The sequence below is a fragment of the Stegodyphus dumicola genome, chromosome 3 (genome assembly GCF_044657685.1).
Source record: "Stegodyphus dumicola isolate Sdum_Otavi_A_Nest chromosome 3, ASM4465768v1".
Lineage (NCBI taxonomy): Eukaryota > Metazoa > Arthropoda > Arachnida > Araneae > Eresidae > Stegodyphus > Stegodyphus dumicola.
The window spans coordinates 171,432,700-171,459,919 of NC_140770.1; the positions used below are offsets into that span (position 1 = coordinate 171,432,700).

At 35.3% G+C, this 27,220-nt stretch overlaps 1 protein-coding gene across 2 annotated transcripts in view; it reads right to left on the reverse strand.

Moving 5' to 3' along the window:
- Positions 1–27,220, reverse strand: part of Mcm3 (minichromosome maintenance 3) — a 119,752-nt gene that overhangs the window by 45,217 nt on the left and 47,315 nt on the right. For both annotated transcript variants that reach the window (XM_085813616.1, XM_035355092.2), the window contains exons 5-8: positions 20,328–20,458; positions 16,714–16,952; positions 13,286–13,388; positions 10,859–10,989 (exon numbers count right to left, since the gene is read on the reverse strand). In XM_085813616.1, coding sequence (XP_085669742.1) covers positions 10,859–10,989; positions 13,286–13,388; positions 16,714–16,952; positions 20,328–20,458 — 604 coding nt within the window. The remainder of the gene's footprint in view (positions 1–10,858; positions 10,990–13,285; positions 13,389–16,713; positions 16,953–20,327; positions 20,459–27,220) is intronic.

A 27,220-nucleotide genomic window follows, 5' to 3' on the forward strand; every position in this document is an offset into this window, starting at 1 on the left:
TAATTCAGAAATAACTATTTTTTCGCAAAACATTCTTTTCTAAGCGAGCGTTCATCGCTACTTCTGCCGCCATTAATTTTTGGTGACAACACCTGTTTGCACCTTTTTTACCATGTGACCCTAACGCATCTGCAGACATACGGATAGAAGTTGAACATTGTTGAACTCCATCCGTACGTCATCCGTCACCGCACATCGACCGGATTGCAGAAGTGAATTTGCTCGCTGATTGGAGAAACGCATAAACACCGCAATGCACACGCAGCAGTGGAAACGAGTCTTCATTCTTTACTATATTTCTACATTGTAATTTAGAAAACAATAAAGATTTTTGTAGCATCAGAAGAGGTATTTTATCCCATTCCTCTCGAATAACTTTCTTGAAAAGCAGTCCAAGAAGCTACCAAGAAGTCCAAGCACAGTTTTAGGTCGACATTTGGAAAATTCGCAGCACAAAACCCCATGGGTTGATACATCAGACGACTTACTATCTATCTATCTATATAGAAATATTTTATCAGCTAATTCTGGATACAGAAAAGCAAGGATTTTTGTAGAAGAGAGATTTCAATTGATTTCAATGTCCCCCCCCCGATGAAGTAGCATTGAAGTTGATTGAATTCCTCTTCTCTTTTTGTTCATTTTTCTTTAAATTTTTTTGGATCGGGATTTTGCTTATTTTAAATATTTTGGTTTTAACATTTTAAAATTCTTTTTTGCAATATTTGAAATTTATTAATTATGAATTTCAGTTTTTGGCCTTCGTGAAATATCAGTTCTAAATTTCTCTCTTTATATACTATATACTTTTGTTTAAGTGGTACTAAGTTTAACAACTTATACATATATATATGCTTATACTTCATTACTTTTGCAATCATTAATCATAGTCATATACTTCCAGTTACGGAAGTGGTTAAATGACAGAATATTTATGTTTTGGCAACGTCAAAGTAAAAAAAAATTGTAATTTTTGTCAAATAACGAAATATAATGTTTAATGCGGTTTCCCAGTTCCTATACAGATTCTGTTCGCACATGTTTTAGATGATTTTCATTGCATTTACAGAAATATTTTACCTAAAATTTTAGCCTTTTAAGTGTTCTGTTTGATAACCCTAATTCTTCCATATGCTTCAACACCATAATTTCTAAGATATTTGTAGGGCATTTTGTAGGATCGGAAGAGGTACTTTATCCCATTCCTCTTGAATAGCTTTCCAAAGTCCAAGGAGAGTTATAGATCGACATTTGGACAATCCACTTTTTGTTAAGTCCAAAAGCATAAAAATCCATTGTGATACATCAAGAGATTTAGTAGGGATATGAGTGAAGGATATGGCTTTGATACTCGTTACTTGTTCCATTCTTTTTGAGAAATTAACAATGGATTTTGACATATGGCTGCTTGCCTTGTCTCGATGCAGTTCTACTGAATGATGCCACTGGGTGTAAAGAGAAGATATTTGAAAATTGGGTATAAAATATGTTTTTGATAATATGCAGAGTTCTGATAATATTAAAGTTTTTCTCCTCTTTCTTTATTTTTAATTTACAGTTATATGAAAAATCCAGCGACAATCATAAATCTCTTTGAAAAGCTTTCTTTAGATCTTTGGTGTGGTGTATTTAATTATGGCAAAGCACATTAGGGCTATCTGCCTAAGGGAAGGGGTGCTTTTGTGGAGGACTTTCTAAGGAGAACTGGCTCGTATACACGTTACATATGGGGAAACCACGAAAACGCACATGCAGCAGCCCGTTCATGGGATTCGAACTTTGGACCGAACTACCAGTGTTTAGCGACTTTACCGCTCGGTCGCTGGTGGGCCTTTAGATCTTTGAACCATGTTTTAAGATTTTTTTTCTCCTCTTTGATGATAATAAATAGATTACTTTTTATTGCAGTCATTTAAATACAGCCAACATTCATCTATTCTGACAACACTTTTATTTGGATAAATGTTCCTCAAAGAATTCTGCAATCATGTTATAGAGAAAGATGATTTTTTCTGTCCTTTAAATATTCAAACCAACAGTAATTCTCTTTGACACTGAGCATTTTTATGATTTTACAAATGTCCTTTGACTTGGCAGATTTTCTTTCAACATTAAAGATCTCACATTTGCAATATTTGAAACATTCTGTTTTTCCCTTGGATACATATTTGGAACAATTTTCCTTCTTGAAGACACACTTGAGGTTTTCCCCTTTCTTGTTGACAATATTACCTATTGTAGTTTGGAAAACCATGGCTTTTACAGTGTTTTTTAATAACTTTCCTTGGAAAGAGCACAAACATAGCTTTCCATCCATTGCTTCTTTCGAAGCGGCATTTCACATAAAAACAAAATCATAAAGTAGCAGACGGTATGTTATACTTTCAAAAACATAGCTGCAGTTAAAAAAAAAAAAAAAAAAAAAAAATTCACGCAGACACTTACCCCCTCAAAAAAAGAGGCTTATATTTATTGTTTACCTTATTAAACATTTCTTTCAATGTAAGTTGTTTAAGTTGCTTAATATTTTTACCAATAATTTCTCTTTAATTCCATAGACAGACAAAATCTCTTGTTCAGAAACATTGTTAAAATCCTGTAACTGCTGTTTTGAGAATTCCAACTAACTTGTCAATCGAAATTTTCTCGTTTTCGGTAACTTCTCTGTCACGTTTTTCACTATCGGTATCTTCTGGATCTGGAACCATACTACAGATTTCGGCATTCATTGACTGATGATTGAGAAGCACTGTCATCACAATGAGAAACTTTTTTTTTTTTCATCTCCATTTATTACCGCATTTCCATATTTCTTTAAAAAATCTGTTAATTAAACATAATTTCACCTTTATTTTGCGATATCCGAAAACCTTTAAAATTAGCGGCTATGATCATCAAATTTAGCTATCGTTCACTATACACATTTGGCTATGCATCATGAGCTTGGCGACTAACAACAAGTTGTTCTGTTAAATTTTATCTTGCTTCTATCGTGCAATGAGAAAATTAAACCTGAATTGTATTAGTTATTTATTATACTTATGTCTATTTCTTGCATATGCTTAAGGCTTATCAGAGTTCTGAATAAATAAATTCCCACATATACTTAAGCCTTATTGAGGGCCTGTGCTAGATATCTTTGGTGGTCGTGTGTGCTTAATGCATGACCTGGCAGACGGAGGGTTGCACCATATAACATTTCAGCACAAGTGCTACCAATGTCTTCTTTGAATGCTGTGCGAAGACCAAGCAAGACTAGGGGTAAGGCTTCTGTCCAGTGTGTGCTACTGTGGCACTTCAGACCTTGTTTGAGAGATCGGTGAAAGCGTTCCACCATCCCATTTCCAGATGGATGGTATGGTGTTGTGCGAATATGGCGAATGCCAAGAAGAGAGGTGAGGGATGCGAACAAGTGACATTGAAATTGTCGGCCTTGGTCAGTAGTGATGGTGGTAGGCATGCCAAATCTTTAAAGCCACTGGGAGATGAATGCTCGAGCTACAGTTTCAGCGGATATATTTTCAATAGGAATGGCTTCAGGCCATCTTGTGTACCGATCAATACAAGTGAGGAGGTAAGTGTAACCATTTGAAGGAGGCAATGGGCCAACCAAGTCTAAGTGTACATGATCAAAGCGTCTTGCTGGAAGGTTAAATTGTTGAATGGGACTGTGAGTGTGACGGGATACTTTACACCGTTGACATCTAATACATGAACGAGTCCATTCTGTGATGTCTTGATTCATCGCTGGCCAGACAAATCTGTCTGCAATCAGCTTTTTGGTGGCACGAATTCCAGGATGTGCCAAATTGTGCAAGGCATTAAACACTTCACGTCTAAAATTGACAGGAATATAGGGACGTATTCTATTGTTCTCTATGTCACAGTAAATTTTAAGCGTTGGATCAATGTGCAGCGGTTGTAACTGAAGGGAGGTTTGTGGATATGAGATTAGGTCCTTGAGTTCCTCATCATGCAATTGAGCTTTTGCAATTTCAGAGAAATCTGGGGTAGTGAGGTTGATATTGTTTACCCGAGACAAGGCATCAGCGACACAATTATCAGTACCAGAGACATATCTGATATCTGTACTAAACTGGGCGATGAAATCCAGATGTCGAAGGTGACGAGGAGAACATGAGTCAGAGTTTTTTCTAAAAGCGAAGGTTAATGGTCGATGATCAGTGAAAATTATGAAGTCGTGTCCTTCCAAGTTGTGCCGGAAGTATTTAACAGCACAGTACACAGCAAGTAGCTCTCTGTCATATGTGCTGTATTTCCTTTCTGCAGTAGTAAGTTTTCTGGAGAAGAATGCCATTGGGGAAAGTCCTTTAGTGGTATGGCCTTGAAGCACTGCTCCTATGGCCGTGTCAGATGCATCTACCATTATAGAGAGCTGATCACTAGGTGAGTGATAAGAAAGTGTGGCTGCATTTGCCAGATCGTGTTTGCATTGCACGAATGCTGCAGATGCAGATTCAGTCCAAGGGACAGCTCCTTGATCATTTTTTTTGCTATTCTTCAGGAACTCATGTAGGCAGGCTTGTGTTTTTGCGGCATTTGGCAGAAAGCATCGGTAGAAATTTAACATTGCTAGAAAACGCTTCAGTTCAGAGATGGTTTTGGGCTGGGGTAGGTCGTTAATTGCTTTGACTCTTTCCGGTAAAGGTTTAACTCCGTTCTGGGTGATAAGACATCCAAGAAAGGAAACTGAGGGTTGACCAAGTACACATTTGGATGGATTTAGTTTTAATCCATGATCTTTAAGGCGAGTGAAAATCTGACGCAGATGTTGAAAATGTTCTTCCGCATCTGTAGATGTAACCAGGATATCATCAAAATATGGGATGCAGAAATCGAGGCCAGACAGTACTTGGTGTATGAAACGCTGAAATGTTTGGCCAGCATTGCGAAGGCCAAATGGCATATATAAGTACTCAAAGAGACCAAATGGTGTAGTCACTGCGGTCTTGGGCACATCTTCAGCATGCACTGGGATCTGATGATATGCTCTGGCAAGATCGAGGGTAGAAAATATGTTTGTTCCATGAAAAAGATGGGTACAGTCTTGGATATGTGGGACTGGATATCTGTCAGGGACTGTGACGGCATTAAGTCGACGATAATCTCCACAAGGCCGCCAGTCACCATTAGACTTTTTAACCATGTGAAGTGGACTGGCCCATGGACTTTTAGATGGACGAATGGTTCCCTGTGCTAGCATGAATTCAAATTCTTTGCGAGCAGCTTTTAGCATCTCTGGAAAAAGACGACTAGGCTTGAAAAATACAGGTGGGCCATGTGTTTCAATGTGATGATACACTTCTGGCTGATGAGTATGCTGCCCTGATTTGGATGGGTTTAAAATGTCAGGGAATTCTGCTAATAACCGATGAAACCGTGTGCTGCCCGATAAAACACTTATGTTGGTAGGTACGTTTGATATGTGAGACGCTTGGCCCTGTGATGTCAGCTGAGTTGTAGCATCAATTAAGCAATTATTCTTGACATCCACTAGAAGGTGGAAATGTGTCAAGAAGTCGACACCAATAATTGCTTGAGTTACATCAGCAATAATAAAAGGCCAGTTGAAAGTCCGGCGCAAGTTTAAATCAAGTGTCAATAGTTTGGTGCCGTAGGTTGCAATTTGGGTACCATTGGCTGCATACAGTACAAGTTTATTAAGTTGGTGAGCATTTGTTTTAGTTCTCGGGAGCACTGATATGTCAGCTCCAGTATCTACTAGAAAACATAACTGAGTTGAACGATCAGCCAGTACTATTCTGTCGATGTGGCGGACATTCTGTTGGCCAGCAGAAGACCGCCCATTTAGTTTCCCGCTTGTTCAAAAGTGCATGGAGGGGCACACTTGCGAGCTTGATCTCCAAAATTCATATGATAAAAACATATGCCACTTGTGGGTTCTTTGTACTGCGTTCGAGTATTAAGACGAGATGGACTCCTGCTTCGAGCACGAAATTTATTACGTGGGCCCTGATTTGATCGATTGTATCTCCGTGAAGCATGAAGACTTGTAGAGAGTTCAGATACTTTTTTGCTCAATTCAGCCACTTTTTGTTCGAGGGATGAACTGGAAGGTGCAGCATTAGCAGCACTGACATAAGCTGGAGTAACAAGTTCATTAATTTTGTCAGCCATTGCTGCTAAACAGGTTAGATCTTCATTGGAAGCAGCAAAAATTATTTGTATGTTATTAGGGAGACGCGAAAGCCATAGTGACTTCAACAAGTCGTCACTAAAATGGCTTCCTGCCAGATCACGCATTCGTGACAGCAAGTATGAAGGTCGCTGATCTCCAAGTTCAAGTCCTTGTAGTAAAGTACGTATTTTTGAAGATTCACTTTCTGAATAGATTTCAATGAGCCGCTGTTTCAGTTTGGAGTATTTATCACAATCAGGTGGTTTGAGAATTAAGTCATGCACTGAATTCAGAATATCAGACTCAATTGCTGCAACTACATGGTTGAATTTTGTAGAATCCTCACTAATGCGAGCGATAGAAAATTGTGCTTCGATCTGAGCGAACCACAATGAAGGATTATTTTTCCAGAAAGGCGGTGGCTTCACCGCAACGCGTGTGATTTGTGGCTCTGGTGGAATATCGTCGGGCATACTGATAGATAATTTTCACTTTAATTAATAAACACTTATCAGCACAAATATTGTAGCATGAGGATACAGTATTGATATTTTACCATGATAACAATAAATATTTTACCATGCAGAAAAAATTTACGTAATGATACACACACAAATAATACAGGGTCAGCAATTATACACACAAATAATATTTTACCGAAATGCATTTGAAAAGAAACCCTTATTTGAGAAAAAATGATGCGTTAATTTTGTATTGCGCACACACAAAATCACCACTTCACACTGCTAAGGCACTTTCGAAGGAAAAAGGAAATCACTCCTGTAGCACATGGGAAAACAATTCACTACTTTCGAACACTGAGAAAAGAATTTTGCCGTAGCACGTTCCATAAAAGTTACTGATGTGGCACATTTAGCGAAAATCACTGTTGTAGCACATTTGTCACAAAAGTTGAATGATCAAAGAATTATTGCACGACGGCGAAGTCAGCGGAACGGAACAGATCACATTGATGATTTGCTGAAGCTCCTTGCGATGATATGCACGACTTTGAAAAAACACAAGCAATATATATCAATACATCTAGAAATAAGTGAAGGGGTACGTTGTAGCATACGTTTAATGTCCATATTCGTTGTTATTTTTAGTCAGTTCTTCAGAATGCCTTGGATGCACGTGGCTTAGGGTCGTTGAAAATCCATTGTCAGTAGCGTGCTCAGTCAAAAGGTCACCACTTTTGGTGGTCGTGTGTGCTTAATGCATGATATAATTAAAGAAAATAAGAGTAGACAATCTCCTATAACAAAAAAATATATTAAATACTAAATTACATTGCAGAGATCAACACAGAGCTCGGAACACAGTTCGTGCTAGCGTCGCGTACACTTGTCCGACGAGAAGTCTGAGTGAGTAAAGATGTCGCTTTGCTGCTCCGATTAAGAACTGGATTTTACACGTGGCGCCATCTCATGAATAGAAGTTGAAGTATCTGTCGGAACGCCACATATCTTACCGCCTGATGTAGTCTGTGGGTCCTAAATTCTGCGACTCCGTGCAGCCATATCAGCCCTGGCGCTGGTTCTGGGTTTATGTGAACAACAAATCAGTTATTCTTAATTCAAATAGCTCTAAATGTAATCTTTTGGTCTATGAGTATCATAAAAAAATCTATTTTTATAATACGGAAAGAAATTTTTGGTAAATTTTTCCTCGTCAACATCTTTTAGTGCATTTAACTTAAATCTGTAATCATTGCCAAGCATAATGTCAACATAAAAGATTACTATACTTCTTTATTATTCACTTACTAACATAAAAAAAAAAAAAAAAAAAAGTTTAGGCATTGCTACATGAGTCATTACTCAAGTTGTCATGTTTTGATAAACATGTGTTGATGAAAGGAAAGTATAATAAATAATGATTCGCCAGGTTGGCTTCGTATCAACAATGTACGTAGCATATTTGGAAACTAAGTACTGTTTCATTCTAGCGCTATCGCAGCGCTGTGGTAGGTGTCCCGCGCATGTGCACTAGTCTTTCTTGTTCACTGACTTTCAATTGTCGCCATTTTGGTTGCTCTATGTTGTGTTTTCAGTTTGCTGTGCACATTCAAAATGTTTAAGACAATTAGTTCTCCCGCTGACTGTGAGATTCATGCTGTGATTAAATTTTTGAGCACGAGGAATGTTAAACCGGCCGAAATTTATCGTCAAGTGACAGAAGTTTACGGTGAATATGCAATAAGTGATGGAATGGTGAGAAAGTGGGTAAGAATTTTTAATGCAGGTCGAACAAATGTCCACGCTGAGGCTCGGAGGTGTCGGCCTTCTGTTGTCACCGATGATTTGGTACGGAAAGTTGATGAAGCAATTCATGAGAACAGATGTTTCACAATGACTACTCTTTCAGAGGCATTTCCACAAATTTCACGTACTGTTTTGTTCGAAATTGTGTCTGACTGCTTGAATTACCACAAACTGTGTTCCCGATGGGTTCCAAAAATGCTCACTGATGTTTACAAAACAAAGCGACTTGGTAGTGCCCTGACATTTCTCATGCAGTACAGTGATGAGGGAGAAAACCTTTTAAACCAAATTGTGACAGGTGACAAAACTTGGGTGTGTCATTTCACACCAGAATCGAAACAACAATCGATGGAGTGGAGACACACTTATTCTCCGAACAAACAAAAGTTCAAAGTGACAATGTCATCACAAAAAATCATGTGCACTGTCTTCTGGGATAGGAAAGGCGTTTTGCTTACTGAATGTCTTCCCAGAGGTGAAACCATTAATGCGGCACGATATTGTGAGGCTTTAACAAAACTAAGGCGTGCCATTCAAAACAAACGAAGAGGAATGCTCAGTAAAGGAATTGTGTTGCTCCATGACAATGCTCAGCCCCATACTGCTGGTGTCACTCAATCGTTAATTCGACAGTTTCATTGGGAGCAGTTCAATCACCCGCCGTACAGCCCGGACTTGGCGCCGTCCGACTATCGCTTGTTCCTGCACATGAAGTGCGAGCTTGGTGGCAAGCGCTTTGGATCTGACGATGACACGAAAAATGCTGTGGAGTCGTGGTTATCGAAACTGGCGGGAATTTTCTTTGATGATGGTATACAAAAACTGGTCACCCGCTATGACAAGTGTTTGATCATTGGCGGAAACTATGTTGAAAAATAGTTTAAGACATGTATTTTCATGTAAAAATAAAATTGGATTCGAAAAAATTGTTTTACTATTTTTTTTTTTTTCAAAACGGTACTTAATTTCCGAATATGCCTCGTATCTATGTGGAACGTTTCGGTTTGAGACGCGTGCCAAAAAACAGATACACAGCAATGGAGCCAAATTACTGATTGTATGAATTTATGCTAAATTGATTGTTTCTTTAATAACAAGGTATTTTATTTAGTGTCAAAGTGAAATTAAGAATTGGGTCTCTCCATATGCTTTATTACGCGTGGAGGGAGGGAATCAAGTGCGCATGTGTAAAACCTACGAGAAAAACGTTGGTGGTTTTGAGGTCCAGATTTTAGATCTTTCCAGATGATGGATGTCCACATTTTGGACTTTGTATTGTATTAGAAATTGGTGACTAAGATCATTTTATGATTTCTGAGATGATGACATTAACTTCAGATACACAAAAACTGTATGAAAACATGAAAACTGTGATAATATGAAAAACGTTCTTTTAGGGAATATCATTAACAACAATGTTAAACACCTTTTTTTCTTGGTTCCACCACATATATGCTTTCAATTTTTCTAACTTAATAATTTCTCTGAATAAATTATGAAATCAAATATACACAACTGAAAAATTTTAAGCACTTAGGATAAAAAATAAATAAATAACACCACACAAAAATATAATTTATTGTATTAATTATTGTAATGCAAAATGAAAGAAATACATGCAGAAAATATAAATAATTATTAAAAAAGTAAATAGCCTTCTTAAAACGAAAAATCAAATTTTAAAATCTGTTCATTCTGCTAAAGAAATGTCACTGTTGCTGACATTAAAGTCTGAAAAATTGGACGTTTCTTGGTTTAAAACCATGAGTTTCTTGGAGGTTTTTACACTGTGTCATGATGCAATTTCAAAAGAATTTCATATTGACTCAAATCAACTTTATAATGCATGATGCAGGTTAATGAACTATTTATAATGCGACTCTGATGTGAAATATATTAATATTTAATCAGTTGGTCTAAATGTCATGTTTTTAAATTATTTGTGAATCTTTTCACTCTTTTAGACTGAAAATCCCGATTAGAGAAGAAAAGTTTTATTTATGCTTTATGAGTGCTTATAAATATGATGAACATAACAATTAATAGTTAATATAGATACTACTGTGGGGATAAAATTAGTATCATTTGTTGATATACAACAAAGTTAAATACAAATGCGAACTGAATAAACATTGGTTGAATCTTCATTAAAAGTTCTACATATGTTGACTATTGATTAAGACAAATTAAGTCAAATAAAATTATGGAGGAAATGACTTAGGTGGGGGAAGCTGAATTTCCAAAATTTAAGCTTCATTAATTCAATATATTTTACTCACTGATGGGAAACACTTTCATTAGTAACGGCCGAAAATTATACTGGAAGATCTAGTAATTTTTCAATCACAAAGAAAGTAGGAGGAAAAAAAGGGAGGGAGATAACTTCTGTTTACAAGATTTTCATAATAATTCAGTTTCAAATAGTTTTTACCCTCTCAACCGGGTTCCATTCGGAAGAACTTTTTCGACACCACCAAGCAGCAAACACAGAATAGCTTTCTTTATGTATTCGTTACCATGAATAGAAGGTGCAAGAGAATGAGCTAAAATTTCAAAGACATCCTAAAAAATAAATACCATAACGATCAATCAATTACATCATTGTACACAAAATGACATACCAAAAAAAAAAAAAAAAAAAAAAAAAAAAAAAAAAAAAAGAGAGAGAGAGAGAGATAAAGAGAAAATAACACGTTACTATTCTAAATACTGGAAGTTATAAAATTTAAATTTTAAGTGTAAGGATAGTAATTTTTATCAAAGAAATTATTTTTTTTCTAATATTGTACAAAGTACACTATAAAATAGATTTTTATAACAGAAAAACAGCTCATAAAAAGGCACATAAAGGAACAAACATGAGAATTCAGTGCAGCCAACCTGTTCTGCCGTCAGGAACAGAACCCATTATGAATTACCAGCCTTCAATGGTTTCTTCTATGAGACAATTAGAGGACTTATTAATCTAATAAGTTATTAGATACTCAATGACAATACTCTAAGTTAACAATTAAGTGAGAGTACTCAGTTAAAGTTATTTCAGATACATCTCAATTGAAATTCATAAAAAATATAATGGTTTACATATTCTCAGGGGGAGGGGGTTTGCTCTATACAATATTTAGGAAAAATTAATAATCTAGTTATTTCCCATTAGAAAAATGTTATTTTTACGAGGGCTATCCAGAAAGTAGATTATGTTTTGGAATAAAAAAATAAACAAAGTATAGGAAACAAATTTTATTATATACAGATGAAAGCCACACTCAAATACTACTTTTCTACATAGTCACCATACAAATTAAGGCATTTATCGTAGCGATGTACGAGCTTGGAAATTCCTTCGTCGAAAAATTCGGCCGCCTGCGCCTTCAACCACTTCGTTACCTCTTCTTGCAGCTGTGCGTCGTCATCAAAACGCTGCATAGCCAGCCACTTCTTCATTGCTGGGAATAGGTGGAAGTCGCTCGGTGCCAGGTCGGGACTGTACGGCGGATGAGGAAACAACTCCCACTTAAAAGATTCAAGAACTTTACGAGTGACATTTGCCGTGTGGGGCCGGGCGTTGTCGTGAATCAACAAGATCTTAGAGCTCAACATTCCTCTGCGCTTGTTTTGAATTGCTCTTCTGAGTTTTTGGAGAGTTTGGCAATACCTTTGAGAGTTTATTGTAGTGCCTCTTTCCAGGAAGTCCACCAAAATTACACCTTTTCTGTTCCAAAAAACAGTCGCCATCATCTTCCTTGCCGACATTGTTTGCATACATTTCTTGGGTTTTTGGGGAGAACTTGTGTGCCCCCACTGCATTGATTGCAATTTCGTTTCACAGTTCACATGTTTCACCCATGTTTCGTCACCAGTAACGATGCGATCGAGTAAAGAGTCACCATCCTTATGGTAAGCGTCCAAAAAGTTCAACGCTGCAGCCATTCGCTGATTTTTGTGGTCCTCTGTCAAGATTTTTGGAATCCATCTTGCACAAAACTTGTGGTAACCAAGCTTTTCGCTGATGATTTCGTGCAACAAACTTCGCGAAATTTGTGGAAAACTCAAAGAAAGTTCCGTTATTGTGAAATTTCGATTTTCACGGACTTTAGCATCGACTTTTTCGAGAAGTTCGGCGGTCACTATGCTGGGTCTCCCACTTCGATCTTCGTCGTGAACATTGGTTCGGCCATTTTGAAATCTTATGACCCACTGACGCACTCCACCTTCAGTGATAATGTTGTCCCCATACACTTCACAAAGCTGCCGATAGATTTCTATCGGTTTACAGTTTTTTGCAGTCAGAAACCTTATTACTGAGCGCACCTCGCGGGATTTTCAATTAACGCAGACATTTCAAACCGTCACAGTATCTGAACGGAGCACAGCACGAACCTCTCACTAGCACGGCTAGATGCAGACTGAGCTGCGCAACGCTCTGACCCCAAGATGGCCGCGCTAGCCCCGCCCCTAGCGGACACAGACGAAAACGTAATCTACTTCCTGGATGGCCCTCGTATAACAATGTTCCCCCCACCCAAAACAAAACAAAAAAATATATATTTGAGTTTCTGCTGTTACTGCACAATGTGCTTTCAGATCAGTATTTTATACTTTGTCAGCGTTAAAATCATTAATATCTGACATTAATATCAAGATGCATGAATGATAATTAAATTTATAAAGCAGATGAATGACAATAATGGAGGGAAAGAAGGGGGGACGCATAGTATAAAATTAAAGCAAAAAAGATACAGAATATGAATTTATATTATCAGTGTTACAGTTTAAATTTTAATTTCTCAAATTACAGTAACTTGCAAGTGTGGTTTGCAAATTGTTAACAACAGCATTAATAAATTAGTCTACAAACCTTTTGTTTAGAGAACTTTTTACACTTTTTAACATCTTCTACAGATATCTGAGGAGAAACTTCTTTACTTAATAACTGGATATTATTCGCAATGAGTACTGTCCTATAATAATGAAAAGGAGGAAAAGGGTAACAAGTATGCATTATGAATAATTATATAATTGCTCTGAGTTTTGAACTAAATACAGAAAATGTGAATACAGTCAAATATCGAAAATCTGCCGACCTGAAATCCGCGTTGCCTCTCGGAATATAAACATTCAGTTTATAGGTTCCGGAAACCGCAACATTGAGTACGAAATATCGAAGAAAAAAATACTTACCAAATAATGACGTCATAATTACCAAATAATAATGAGTCAAAATGGAAATATGAAATTACTGATATAAAAAAGTTTAAAAAAATAAGATAATTTTTTTCCCCTCTAATCTGCATCAAGGTAAAAAAGCAGACGATTCACTCAACTCTTTGTTCAAGTTCACGATTCAAGTTGTTGTATTTTCTGAGCTTTGTTATTTCATTTAACGAAATTGTTTAATGCTGCCTTTTTTATCCGGATATTTTGTTGATAAATTAAGAATATTTTTAATTTCAGCCCTTTTTAATACAATGACAGATAAGAAACGCACTCCTGATTTTACTGCTTGCAACGCTGAAAAACGTAAACACGTTGCGTTGACAGTAACAGTATGCGTTGACAGTATGTGATAATACAGTAACGCAAAAAGGACAAATTCTGCAAAAGATGGAAGCAGGTGCTACTCCTCGATTTATAGCAGAATGGTATGAAATTGCGACACGATTGTGTATGATAGAAGGAAAAATAAAGAAAAGCTCTTGAAATTTTACAGCATCAATGATTCTAACACCGGAATCCGAAACCAGAAATCTTTGCATGAGGCGAAATCGGCCAAACTCGATCGTGTGTACATATAATACAATAAATATTATAATCAATTTATATATGTAATAATAATTTAATGCATATAATAAATTATTGCAATAATGTATATACAGTCAAAAGGTGTTAATACGGACTCATCGGGACTTCGGCGATTCCGGATTATAGATCATCAGTTTAAATCTGGTAAGATGGCATGCAGAAATTATAAAATTAAAAATATGAAATCATGATTTATGAAATAATGAAGTATTTATGATCTAAATTATTTATCAAAATTATCAAAATATCAAAATTAAAAAAAACTCAATATTTGTTTACCTTATTAAACATTTCTTTCAGTGTAAGTTGTTCAAGTTGCTTCGTTTTATGTGATAATACTTTCTCTTTAATTCTATAAACAGACATAATTTCTTGTTCAGTTACAAAGTTACGCTGTTCAAGTCCTATAATTGCTGTGTCGACAATACCGACTAATTTGTCAATCGAAATTTTTTCGTTTTCAATAACCTCTGTGTCACTTTCTTCACTATCAGAAGCGAATTATAATGACGAGGAATTTGATTTAAATCACATCATATAAATAAGACGGATGGAGATGAAATACTACAATTAGTAAGGAATTATAAGCCAAATAAAATAAAAACATCTGCCCTGAAGATAAGCATAGTGCTGACAGATCAACTTCCAATTCATTGCGTGCTGCGGCGTTTCCCCCCTTACCCCCAACGCAGAGCAGCGTGAAATTGATAAACAGATTTCGGAATGGTTAGAGAAACGAAGGATATGCCTTTATCCATTTTTTGCAGCAATTCCAATTTTTGTTTAATGGACTTCGAAACATACTTTCACTTCGTAGATCCTTTACATATTAGTAAATATATATCGGAAATTCTATTTGAGATAATCGAAAGTTCAAGCTTACTTTTATAAAATTGCTCTAACAGTCTGCAAAAAATAAAAAGCCGGATCCAATTCGAAGATTAAGGAACAACGCAATCTGCAACCTTAACTTAATTAGATAATTTTAGCTTAGCCTATACCGTCCATTATACGCATGTGTAAACGTATTATGTGCATACGCATATTCGCAGCCGTAAAGGTCTTATGCGCATGCGTCAACACAACGCATGCACAGAAAGTTTGTAGCTTTGAAGTCCGGATTATAGATCATTCCGGATCATTGGTGTCTGAATTAACGACTTTTGACTGTTATAATTTAATTAAATGTATCTAATACACTTTATTCATTTTGCATTTTTAGTCCAAATATTATGCTTTATCTTTTCTGTCCTGAAATCCGCAAAATCACAAAATCCGCACAACCTCTGCGGATTTCTGGAATTCTATTTTATTATACACAAAAATATTGAAAACAGAACAAAGGAAACAAATAAACTAATACAAAAAATTAACATTTTGCAGGCGATGTAAAATCTTGTAGTATAGTTCCTCCAAAAAGCTACGCGAACTGAATCTATATAATATACATAAAAAGTTCCAATTTATAATATATTTAATAAAAGAATGCATATGCTTTATATTTAAAGCACCCACATCACTGTTTTAAGAAAGGTAAATAAAAGGTTTTCTTTGATATTTTGGATAATGCTCCTTATTCTACAAGTTCCATCTGGACATCATAAGATAACACATAAATAAGTCCGAGAAAAGAGAACTGTGATTTGGTTTATAAATGATGGATGCTACTAGACAATAATATATTCGAACAGTGTAATGTACATGAACTCCTTTCCAAAAGAAGAGCTGTTGTTCTATCACATCATGCCCATGCAATTTACATTTTCTCTCCCAGAAGACGTACTGATTTTCAAGTGCAAGGACAGTGAAAAATATAACAGAAATTACATTGAAGAAGAAGAAACTAAGTTCCAAAAATAGTTAGAAAAAACTCTATACCTGCTAGTGGTAATATTCTGCTTAAAAACTATCTTATTTTTAAGAAGGGTTTGTTCTTGATCTAGTAAAAATCTATGTATTTATGAACTCAATACAGGAACACATTTATCCTGCTATATAAAAACATTTAGAAGTCTACAAACAGTAACAACATGTAATAATAATAAATATTTGTTGTTGTTGCTAAATGCTCACATGTCTGACTTATTGTCAGCCCAAGCCTATGAAAATCCTCGTGGCAAGGAGTGTAAGTTTACGCCTGTCGTTGCCAACAGCCTTGAGCACCTAACAGGTGGCAGTGCAATTTAGCTCAGTTAAACCCTGGTGGGATGGGTCCGAGGGTCTCTCCCCCCTCTAGCCCTACTAGTAAACTCTCGAGAGGACTTTTGGCTTGCTGCGTATTTAGAGTAACCCCATGCTGCACGGACACTACACATTTATAAACATCCATGCCTTCTCCAGGATTCGAGCCTCGGTCCCTCGTACCACAGTCAGTGATGTAACTATACCAGTTGGACAGCCATAAGAAATATGACTTCATTTAACCTTAATATAAAAGATGAATAGAATCTTAAATAAATGAATAAAAAAAAAGCATTTTTTTACCTGAATGTGCCAGTTGTATATCCCATTTTTTTACTAGGTAAACACCGAAACATTCCAACAACCTGTACTCTGTCACCAGGCTTGCATACATCGACCAAATCATTGTCAGCTATTATATCAACAGTACGAGGTAGCTGTCCAGCTGGTGCCTTTTCTGGCATTTCTTGAATAGAGAAGGTTTGGTGGTTTTTATAAACAGATAATCCAAATTCAGTCTCTAGGAGATTACCATCTTCATCCTATAGGCAAATTCAAATAGATATATCACATATAAACTGCACAGATATATATAAATTTTTAGTTTTTATTAATGAGACCAGTTTTTTAAAATTAATACTCCTACATTTCATTCTATACTAATTCATTCTTTCAAATTATTTTTTTCTGTTATTCAGCTCTTCTTAATTAGTAGAATTGACTGATCTCAGCTTCATATTAGCTTAATTGGACTTTATTCAATGGTTCTCTAATTATCTTCTGATTATGATGAAACTGAAGAACAGTCAATTTGCTTTCTAAAAAATTTTATCCTCCTATTTTAATATTATGTTACTATTAAATACTGTAAAGTAATATTAACATTACAATGTTCAATAAGGTATCTTCATTTCTTCTTTCTTCTGTCTTGAATCTTACTCGCTCCTATAATTGTTCACTACTACTGCCTAGGCTTCAAATCATTCGGCACTGTTGGAATTGCTGTTTATGTCATCTGCTACATCTAAAACCCTGCTACCCTGTTAACTTCTTCCATCACCGTTCTTGATCCACATGGTTAAAAGCTTTATCTTGATTTCCAAAGTCATAAAAACATTGGATATCCCCATTTTCTTGAAGCTTTTAACTATTATTGTTTTATCAATCAGAGCCCATGTATCAGAAATCCAGAGCAAATCATTTACATCAATTCTGTTGATTTTTCCAGTTCTAGTAAAATTATGTGACATTGTTAAAATCTAGATGTTATAAAACTTTGGCAGATAGTTTTTGAACAGTTTAATTACCAATATGTCCAGTGGTTGGAGAAATGATTATGTAAGTCTTCCTGGAATGATAACAGGAACAGTGTACATTCTTTTTCTTTGTGTTTTATATCTTACGTGAAATGTTCCCAGATGCCATCCAATACTATTAGTGACTTCTTATCTAGAAGAGCACCAGGCTGACAGGTTTATACAATTTTGTGCTACTTTTTTACTAAATCGGACAATATCCAGCCATTCCTGTGTACCCTAACTATAATACTATTATAATGTTTCTTTTTCTTTTTTTTTTTTTTGGCTATGTCTTCTGTTTAACTCTTTGAAATCCTGACCCTTCGCTAAGCGGTATCCTCAAAATAACAGAACTGGCCGAAATATTTTTCCAGTTTCACAGCAATTTCCTCCCCTCCCCGTCCATTAACGCAGAAAATAGGTGTGAAGATTTCCAATGGCATCCTTTGTACTTTCTAACAAAGATTGCATTAGCCTTTGACCCCATTCTTTATAAAACTATTCTGAAGGTCAGATCAACAAGATTTTTCGGCTTTGTTATGATCACGACTGAGATTTTGTTTATTTCTGTTATTTTTATAGGAAGGAATAAATTGTTTAAAAATAAATAGAAGCCTTAAATTTTTAAACTGCTCTTTTATTGCTGTTTAAAGCATAAAAGCACACTGTACCACAAAAGAATTAAGAACGAAATGTCACGATCAAACAAAAGATAAAAAAATCCTCTTAGGACAAGTTGTCTGCAGTAACCTGATACAATGCATTTGGAGAAAGTGCACCTGCTAGTGGCACCTTAGGGGGAGGGAAGAAAAGAAGATTACAATCTTGGCCATTTTCGGGTGGTTCTGGTTGTTTCAATGTAGGGCCGTGTCGGGCGGATTGAATGTGAAGGAGTTAAAAATTACTTCTGTAGTTTTTAGCTACATTTTTTTAATTGAAGGGAGCTTGCTTTCTGAACATTTTGAAGAAAGGGGAAATTATATGAATATTTCAGAAATTTTCAAGGTAATAAATTTTACATGGCCCTTTCCCTATTTTAACTTTTTTACTTCATGTTTTGTTTAAAAAATTTTATCTTTTTATAATATTTTATTTTGCATTTCCTAATAAAGATGGACTAATTATTATTAGCTCTTATTTATATCTTCTTAAACATTTTCAAAGGAGCAGCTTTTATTCAAAGAAACTGTATTATAACCTAATAATTTTTCTGCATTACAACACAAGTATACATGTATATAAACAAAATAACTTAAATTCGTACCTGCCAATGAAACAGTAAAATAGGCAGAATAGTGCATTACTAAATTTGGAATCATATATGACCTCACGGCACAACTAGATTGACAACTCTATTCCCTTTCCAACAGTAAATAAAATTTTTAGCTTAGAATGCAATCACTTGTTAATTTTGGCTTACCAATGAGTAGTAAAGAAGACTGGAACTGAAGAGTGAATAATGGTTTAGACTCTGAAATCTGTTCTTTGAATCAAGAAATGCAAATTGCAAAATCATAAAATTTTTTTATTATTTTTAAAGAGGAATAAAACTGAAATATTGGCTTATTAATTCTTCTTTCTCTAACACTGCAGAACCATATTACAGCAATCTAATTTTAAGCCACGAATAATTTTACGGATTTCAAGTGGTTTAGGCCTTGCTTCCAGGTCTTCTTTAGGTAAATAAGATGGTGAGTCCTGTTCCTGAAGTTCAGGGCATCCTGCACTTTTTTCATCAACCCTTGTTATAGCTGCTGTGGTCATGAACTGTCCAGTCTGTTGATGTCCCGCAGTGCAAATATTGGGTTCCTGGTCTCTTCCCAGAAATTTTTTCCCCTCAGAGATGTGCTAAAGATAGCTAAACTAACTATATGAAACTATTAATTTACCCTGAATTAATTTGATCGGATAACTTAGTGTTACCCGATTAACTTTGCTGCTCTTTGAGATATAATTAACAAATTTAGTAGCTTAATTTATTTCATGAATTGATAAATTAGTGTAATGTTAATCTTATGTCTCACCATACCTTTTTGCTAATTCCTTGACTGTAATAAATGCATGTTTGTAGTAACTAATTTTGTGATGAACCATCTCTTATAATGCATTAGCATCCCTGAGGCTGCTGCTACTAAATAGGAATTATCACTTTACACAATGCAATGTCTTTCTTAATATTTCTTTTCTCTTTTTCTCCTTCCTTTAAGTAATTTGCAGTTTGATGTAATGTTTATTTGTTAAAATTATCAGTGTTGTTACATTATGACATCAGCTGAGTTTTACCTTGCATAAAAAAATTTATTTCCATCAGCCTCACCTGTTGCACTAGACCATTCAACTACACCATAACAAATGGTACCGTCACATATAACAATAGAAAAAAAAATGTAAAAACTAAAGCATAGTTAATGAAAATTGAAATTTAATCTCAATGATACAAACAGAATAAATGTCAAAATCAAACTGAAATATTGGCTTATTATATTAATTCTTCTTTCTCTAACACTACAGAAGCATATTACAGCAATCTAATATTAAGCTAATTCAAAAATTTAGGATTTTAATATTCAGTTTGCTTTAAATAGTACTACAATTTACAGTTAATATGGTATGCATTACTTTAGTAGGATATACAGAGCTACTTGGATATGCGTCATAAGCTGTGAGATCTGTATACCGTCTTTCAATAGTTTTAGTAGTTGCAGGACAATAATGAACACTTCTCACAACTTTTGGGCGAACAAGAGAACCTAAAAAGAAAAGAAAGAAAAAAAAAAAAAAAAAAAAAAGCGCATACAAATAAAGAAATAAAAAGTATGAAAGCTGAAAAAATTGTAAGCAAAACTAATAAGAATGAATACATACATAAACACTGAAAACTGTTGGCTATATTTTTCTAAACAGAGAAGAAAAATATTAAGATCAATTTAAATTTTTAATAATTAACATACATTTAGAAAATTATATAAACCAAAGGAAAAAAGTCATTTAGGAAATTTCTTGGAATATCACCCTTAATTGGGAAATCATATATACGAAAAGAATTTCTGAAAAAAATTGAAAAAGGAAAACAATGAGTCAACAGAATTTAAACATGCATATAAAAATGGTGGTGGGGATAAGAGGGCATTTTAAATAAAGTTTAACATTGTATTTAATAATACATAAAGAGAGTGAATTCAAATTTTTTGGTTAGAAATATACACTCACTTCCAAAAGTTAAGCACGAAGATGTAGAATGCAAAAAAATCAACAAACACTGCTTTGATTGACACAAAATTCGGCAGGAAAGTAGCATATATATTTATGCATAAAACAAGATGAATAATTATATACAGAAATGAAAACAATATTAAATTTTTATAAGTTATCAGATAATGACATACTGGAGACTTGAATAGAATTATGTATAAAGTGAAGATAAACAGCATAAAATGAAACAAAAAGACATTAATAAGGTATGTGATTCCCCCCCCCTCATCTGTATACAAAGTTTACATCTGTGGCCATGCTTTGAATTAGGTAGTCAACCACCGCAGAATTAAGCAATCACCATTCTTCTTGTAGAGCAATTTCCAGCTCAATAACAGTGGCTGGAGGTGGGAAATGTGAAGATAGAGCACGGCCGAGAGCATCCCAAAGATTTTCAATGGGATTAAGGTGGGGCGAATATGCTGTCCACGCCATATGCGCAATCCTTTCACTCTCCAGGTGTTATTGACGATGTCAGCTCTATGGTGACGTGTGTTATCGTCCATTAAAACAAAAGTAGGGCCAACTACTGCAGTGTACAATCTCACAATGGGTTCTAGGACTTCATCTCGATACCAGACAGCCGTCAGAGAACCCCGTTTAAAGACGTGCAGGTCAGTGCGGTATCCTAATGAAATCCTTGCCCACACCATAATGCTTCCACATTGGAATGCATGATGTTCGGTGATGTTTTGGGATTGATTGTGTATTCGTTGTTCACGTCATACCCTTATATGCTTGTCATCTGGCTCCAGAGCAAATCTTGATTCATCAGTAAACATGATATTGCCCCAGTCAGACACATTCCAATTGACATGTTCCCGGCACCATTGTAATCATGCCCCTCTTGATTGGATGAACAGAGGAACACAAACTTGAGGTACCCGGGCGTACAGTCCACTCATGTGTAATCTTCGGCGTACAGTAGCTGCAGATATCGCCTTACCAATGGATGCTGTAAACATAGATGTCACACGTGTGGAGGTTGCTCTGCGATTCCGCTTGGCTACAATAGCAATATATCGATCTTCCGCGGGGGTTGTAACCCTTGGGTGATCGGCTACAGGCCTTCGGACAACTGTCTGTGTCGTTTGGAATTGTTTCTATAAACCTGAAATTACAGAATGATGAATGCCGAAGAAAATGGCAACATCTGTGATCGACCGTCCTGCTTGAATGCGCCCCACAACACGCTAGCGCTCAGAATCTTCCATTCGTCTTCTGAAAGTCATAGAAACACATATGTCTTGAAAACAAATTGTACGAAAGTTTTAAACACCTTCTATCCGCACTTACAATCAACTTCTGTAACCCTTCATAAAGCTGGCTTCTTATAAGACTGCCTTTTTTTGCATATTTTTTTTACATGAAAGCGCGATTGGCTGTTACCGAAAATATTTGCATACTTCCATTTACCTCTGCAGCGAATTGCATCCTCTTCAATTCTGATTGGCTTCCGGAAATTAGCATTTTCCTCTTCGCGCTTAACTTTTGGAAGTGAGTGTATATAGTAGAAATGCAATCTCATAAAAATACTGGATTGATAGTTCTAATTACTACAAAAAGGTGATGTGATGAAAGGAGTATGTAAATTGCTGTCTTTGTTCATATTGTTCATGAATTTTGCTGGGAACAAAAGTTTGAAGTTTTTACCATCGCCAAAATCACTAAGTTTGTTTGAAATATAAACTTAATCATCCTGCCATTCGGTAGTGTATCAAACCACAAAGTATAAAATTAAAGATCCTGTACAAAATACATTCCTAACATGATATTTCAGCTGATTTTGGGCTACTGTGCCTTGAAAATCTATGACTGTCAGTAAAATTCAATATTTTTATTTAATTACATTTTAGAAATATTCTTCACTTTTCATTAATTGGAACACAGCTTCTATTTGTTTCAGTTCATTTTTATATAGGCTTTGTACACATGAAAATTAAGTACTGTTAAGGATCATTAATGGAAAAAAATTAAGGACCTATCTGCAAATGGGAGCTGCATAAATTCAATTAAAGATATTATCTATGCCATGATTACATCAGAAAAGGCGAAATTGACAATCCTTCAGTAGCTAATCATTGTTGGAAACTTAATCATAATTTAGACTTTGGGTCCGCAAAAATCCTTCAAAAAGCTTCCTGAATTTCTGAATTTGATTTTCTTGAGGCTTTTCACATTCACAAAGATTTATCTTGTTTAGTTAATGACTTTAGTCATTCCTAAAGCTTTTAAAATTAACTTACTTTTGGAATTTGGTTAATATTTTTGCCAACACATGGCCCTACCTTCCTGTTCTGCTTTGCTGTGGAATATAAATATGAACATTACGTAAAATGCTTTCCAGTCTTACAGATTTCTTTGCTTCTAATGAAGAGAGACCTGTACCTGTTTGCTCAAAGTAAATTATTAATTTGATATTTTGTATTTTTACGTAACGTAACATAATGGCGTTCACAACAGGATGCCGAGTAGCTTTAATTCAAAATTTATTACAGTGAAATAGAGACTTTTGACTTTTTATTTTAAATAGAGAGTATTACTGTTAAAATTTGAATGATTGATTTTATAATGAATATTTGTTGAACTTTAGATTATTCATTAAGAATTGGATTTACGAACAGTAATAACACTCACTACTTTTGATTTCAATTATGGAAGAACTTAAATGATTTAGAGGTTGTTTAAGAACAAATTTTACTAAGACTGCGAATAATTTAGATGAACTTTTAAAGGTCCATACATTAGATTTAGATAAGATTACAGTTCTTTTCGCTCAACTTGAAGAGAAATGGCAAAAGATAAATACTTTGGATAAACAGGTATTAGAGTTATTAAATAGTAAAGATACCAAGTGTTCTAATGAAGAATTTGAAAAAGAAATCGAAACCACTGAATCATACAATGATAAATTTATATATTTTAAAACGAAAGTAACTAGACTTGAACAGAACTTTAGTGAAAGGAAAAATATTTTACCTAACAATAAAAATGAAGCTGTTAAACAAAAATTTAAACTTTCTAAAATTGAATTAAGAAAGTTTAATGGCGAGACAAAAGAATGGTTGGGATTTTGGGGCCAGTTTAGAAAAAATTCATGAAGATCAGGAAATAGACCCCGAAGATACCATCTTTTTCTGAAAATAAGACATCCTCAGAAAATAAGCCCTATCGTGATTTTCGGAACTTTTTGTAGAATAAGACATCCCCCGAAAATAATCCCTAGTTAAAATAATGTGACAAAAAGAATTCGTTAAAAAATGCTGTTGATTTATTAAGTAATATTATGATTAGCTTTCCTAATACTCGTATTTCAGAGAAATGTTTGAAACAAAATATTCCAAGAAATTGTTTACCTCTACAGTTCGTTTCAAATTAATTCTTGGAATTTATCTTAACCAGTTCACCGTTTGCCCCGAGAGAGATACGTTCACAGGAAAGGTATTGTCATTTGTTAGCGTCGGCAGACTCTCATCGGGGTGAAATTTGGGCTGAACCGTAACCCCTGAGACACATACGACACAGCGACCTTTTTCCAGCCCCCACAGAATGAATCGAAAATCAAAAGGGGTGATTGATGGGTTACTTATCTTCTCAGTGGTGTCACATTAAAATCACAGCGTTGCTGTTTCAGGAAAGTAAAGGATGGGGACACTTTCTTCAAATAGCTACCCCCTCAACATATCTTATGAGATCCACAACAGCTTTCTCCCCTTCCATTAACGAACAAAGGGATTTGAATGCTATCTTTTCAATTCTCAGTGATTCAATTCTTCTCTTTTGTTACAGGCCATCAAGAAAATAATAAAACAAAATTCAAGGACATTTCAAATACTAGCTAATGCCCTTATTTTTACTTTATATAAAGCTTTTTCTTGACAATTAAAATTACCTTTACATTGTAATAGATCGCAATAGATTTGGGGTTGGGTGCAGGAAGTAGAAGTGGGGTTGGGTGCAAAGGGGAAAATATCTGCTCTAAGGACTACACCAGTCTTTGTGTTTTATGTTGCCCCTTAGGGGGTCGTTATTCACCATCCTTCAGTGTGACAGGTACGCTGTTCAATCTGATTTGAACAGAACTTCTAAATAGGCTTTCACAGGTAATGAAAGGGGGAAAGAAATACTCTGAGCCCAGTTCTAGACACAAAAAGTTTACCTTTGGATGCAAAAAATGGCACGAAATGTTTGCGATTTTCCTAACGCCGAACTGGTTAAAAATACAACATAAAGCAGTAGTCTACATTGAGTGACAGTGCAGGTATACAACGTTCATTCATTTCAGTCTTGTAAGTCTGATTATTTCCTCATTCATAATTTTATTTAAAAATAAAGTGAATAATTTTTAACCCCAGTTAAAATGAGTACAAAACGAAAGAGCTATTCCATTGAGTACAAAATGGGAATCGTGGAAGACTCCAGGGGTGTAAATCTTGTAGCATTCTGTAAAGAGAAGATGCTGGATCTTCGTATGGTTCGTAAATGGCGTGTAGACGACGATTACCTGGTGGACCAAGGAAATGAGAAAAAAAGCAGAGTTGGATCAGGTCGGCAGTTGTTATTTTCTGAGTTGGAAGATTGCATCTGGAATGCATTGCAGGCAGGAAAGCAATGGCTTTGGTTGTGCATAGGGCTGATATTAAAAATTTTGCCCTTGAAACAGCAACTGAATTTGATATATCCACAGAAGAATTTAAAGCATCGTCACACTGGTTGGACAACTTCCCTGAACGATATGAACTGTCTCTAAGGAGATCAACAACATTGTTTAAGCTGGAAGACAATGAAGTTGTTAAGCGTGCACTTGCATTTAAGCTTTTCGTTGATGGCATCGATTTTTCGAAATACCAACTCTCCAACATGATTGCTATGGATGAGACCACGGTATTCCTAGGCCAAGGAGCTCAAACGACAGTTCACCACAAGGCTTCTTCGTCAATTTATGTTCCTTCTACTGGTTATGATAATGCATATGTTACCTGTATTTTGGCGATTCATCTAGACGGCAAGAAAGTATTGCCATTTTTAATCAGTAAAGGTAAAAAAGACAAGATTTAACGTGTTTCAGGAATTTATGTCATTGAAAGTGAAAAAGTCTGGTGCATTCAAGCAGTTATAAGAAAGTGGGTTGATTTTATGCCGCCACCACTGTTGAGGGGTCAGGATAGAGGTTCACTAGTTTGGGATTCAGCCAGTACTCACCGCGCTAAAGACATGAAAAACTTTCTTGCTGAGAGGAAGATTGATCAAATAATGATTCTGGCATGAATGACTGGTTACCTCCAGACACTTGACATTGCAATAAACAAGCCATTCAAGGATCATTTGCGGATGGAAATCAATGAATATATTGAAAACAGAATGGTGAGAAATCATCGAAGTAATTTTGTAAAACCAGGCTTACAAGAAGTTGTGAATTGGGTAAAAAATTCATGGGACAAAATAACTGATAGTGATGTTTCCAATGCACTACGAATAGGCTATTTGGACAAGAAGTATTCATTTAACGATAGCTATATCGCAAGACATGAGAGATTCGGACCAATGATTCAACAGGAAACGGATTTGATAGAAAATCAGAATATAATTCAGAATTTTATTTATCACGATAAATTTAAGTTTCTGTATTCTGTGTATAATAAATATTAAATAAAAATATATAAATATACTTTTATTTTTGCCCTCCCCCGAAAATAAGCCCTAGCGCGTATTTTGGACCAAAAAAGAAAGTAAGATTGTCTTATTTTCGGAATAAGACGGTAAATATCAGTATTTACTTTAATGTACGGAACCTGGATCTAAAGCTAGAGATCTTGTAGAGAGTTTTCCACCTACTGAAAATTATAATAAAGCTATCGAATATTTGAAAGATAGGTTTGGAAGAGACGATCTTTTGGTTGAAGTTTATGTGAGGGAACTACTCTGCTTAGTAGTAATTATAGTAGAAAAATAGTAATTCTGCAAATAAAATTTCTGTGTTTAAACTGTATAATAAAATAGAAACACATTTATGTGCGTTAGAAAGTTTAAAGGTTACAACTGAGAAATATGCCACTATGTTGTATCCTCTTGTTGAAGCCTGTTTACCGGATTATATTTTGAGAATATGGGAAAGAAATTTAGCCTCAGCTGATAAAGGTATTTCAACAAACCAATTAGACATTTCTGAAGAAAGAAATTGAAGGTGAAGAAAGAATAACAATGGTCAGACAAGGGTTTAATGTAGAATGTTGATCACAAACGAAAGCATTTCCGAAACA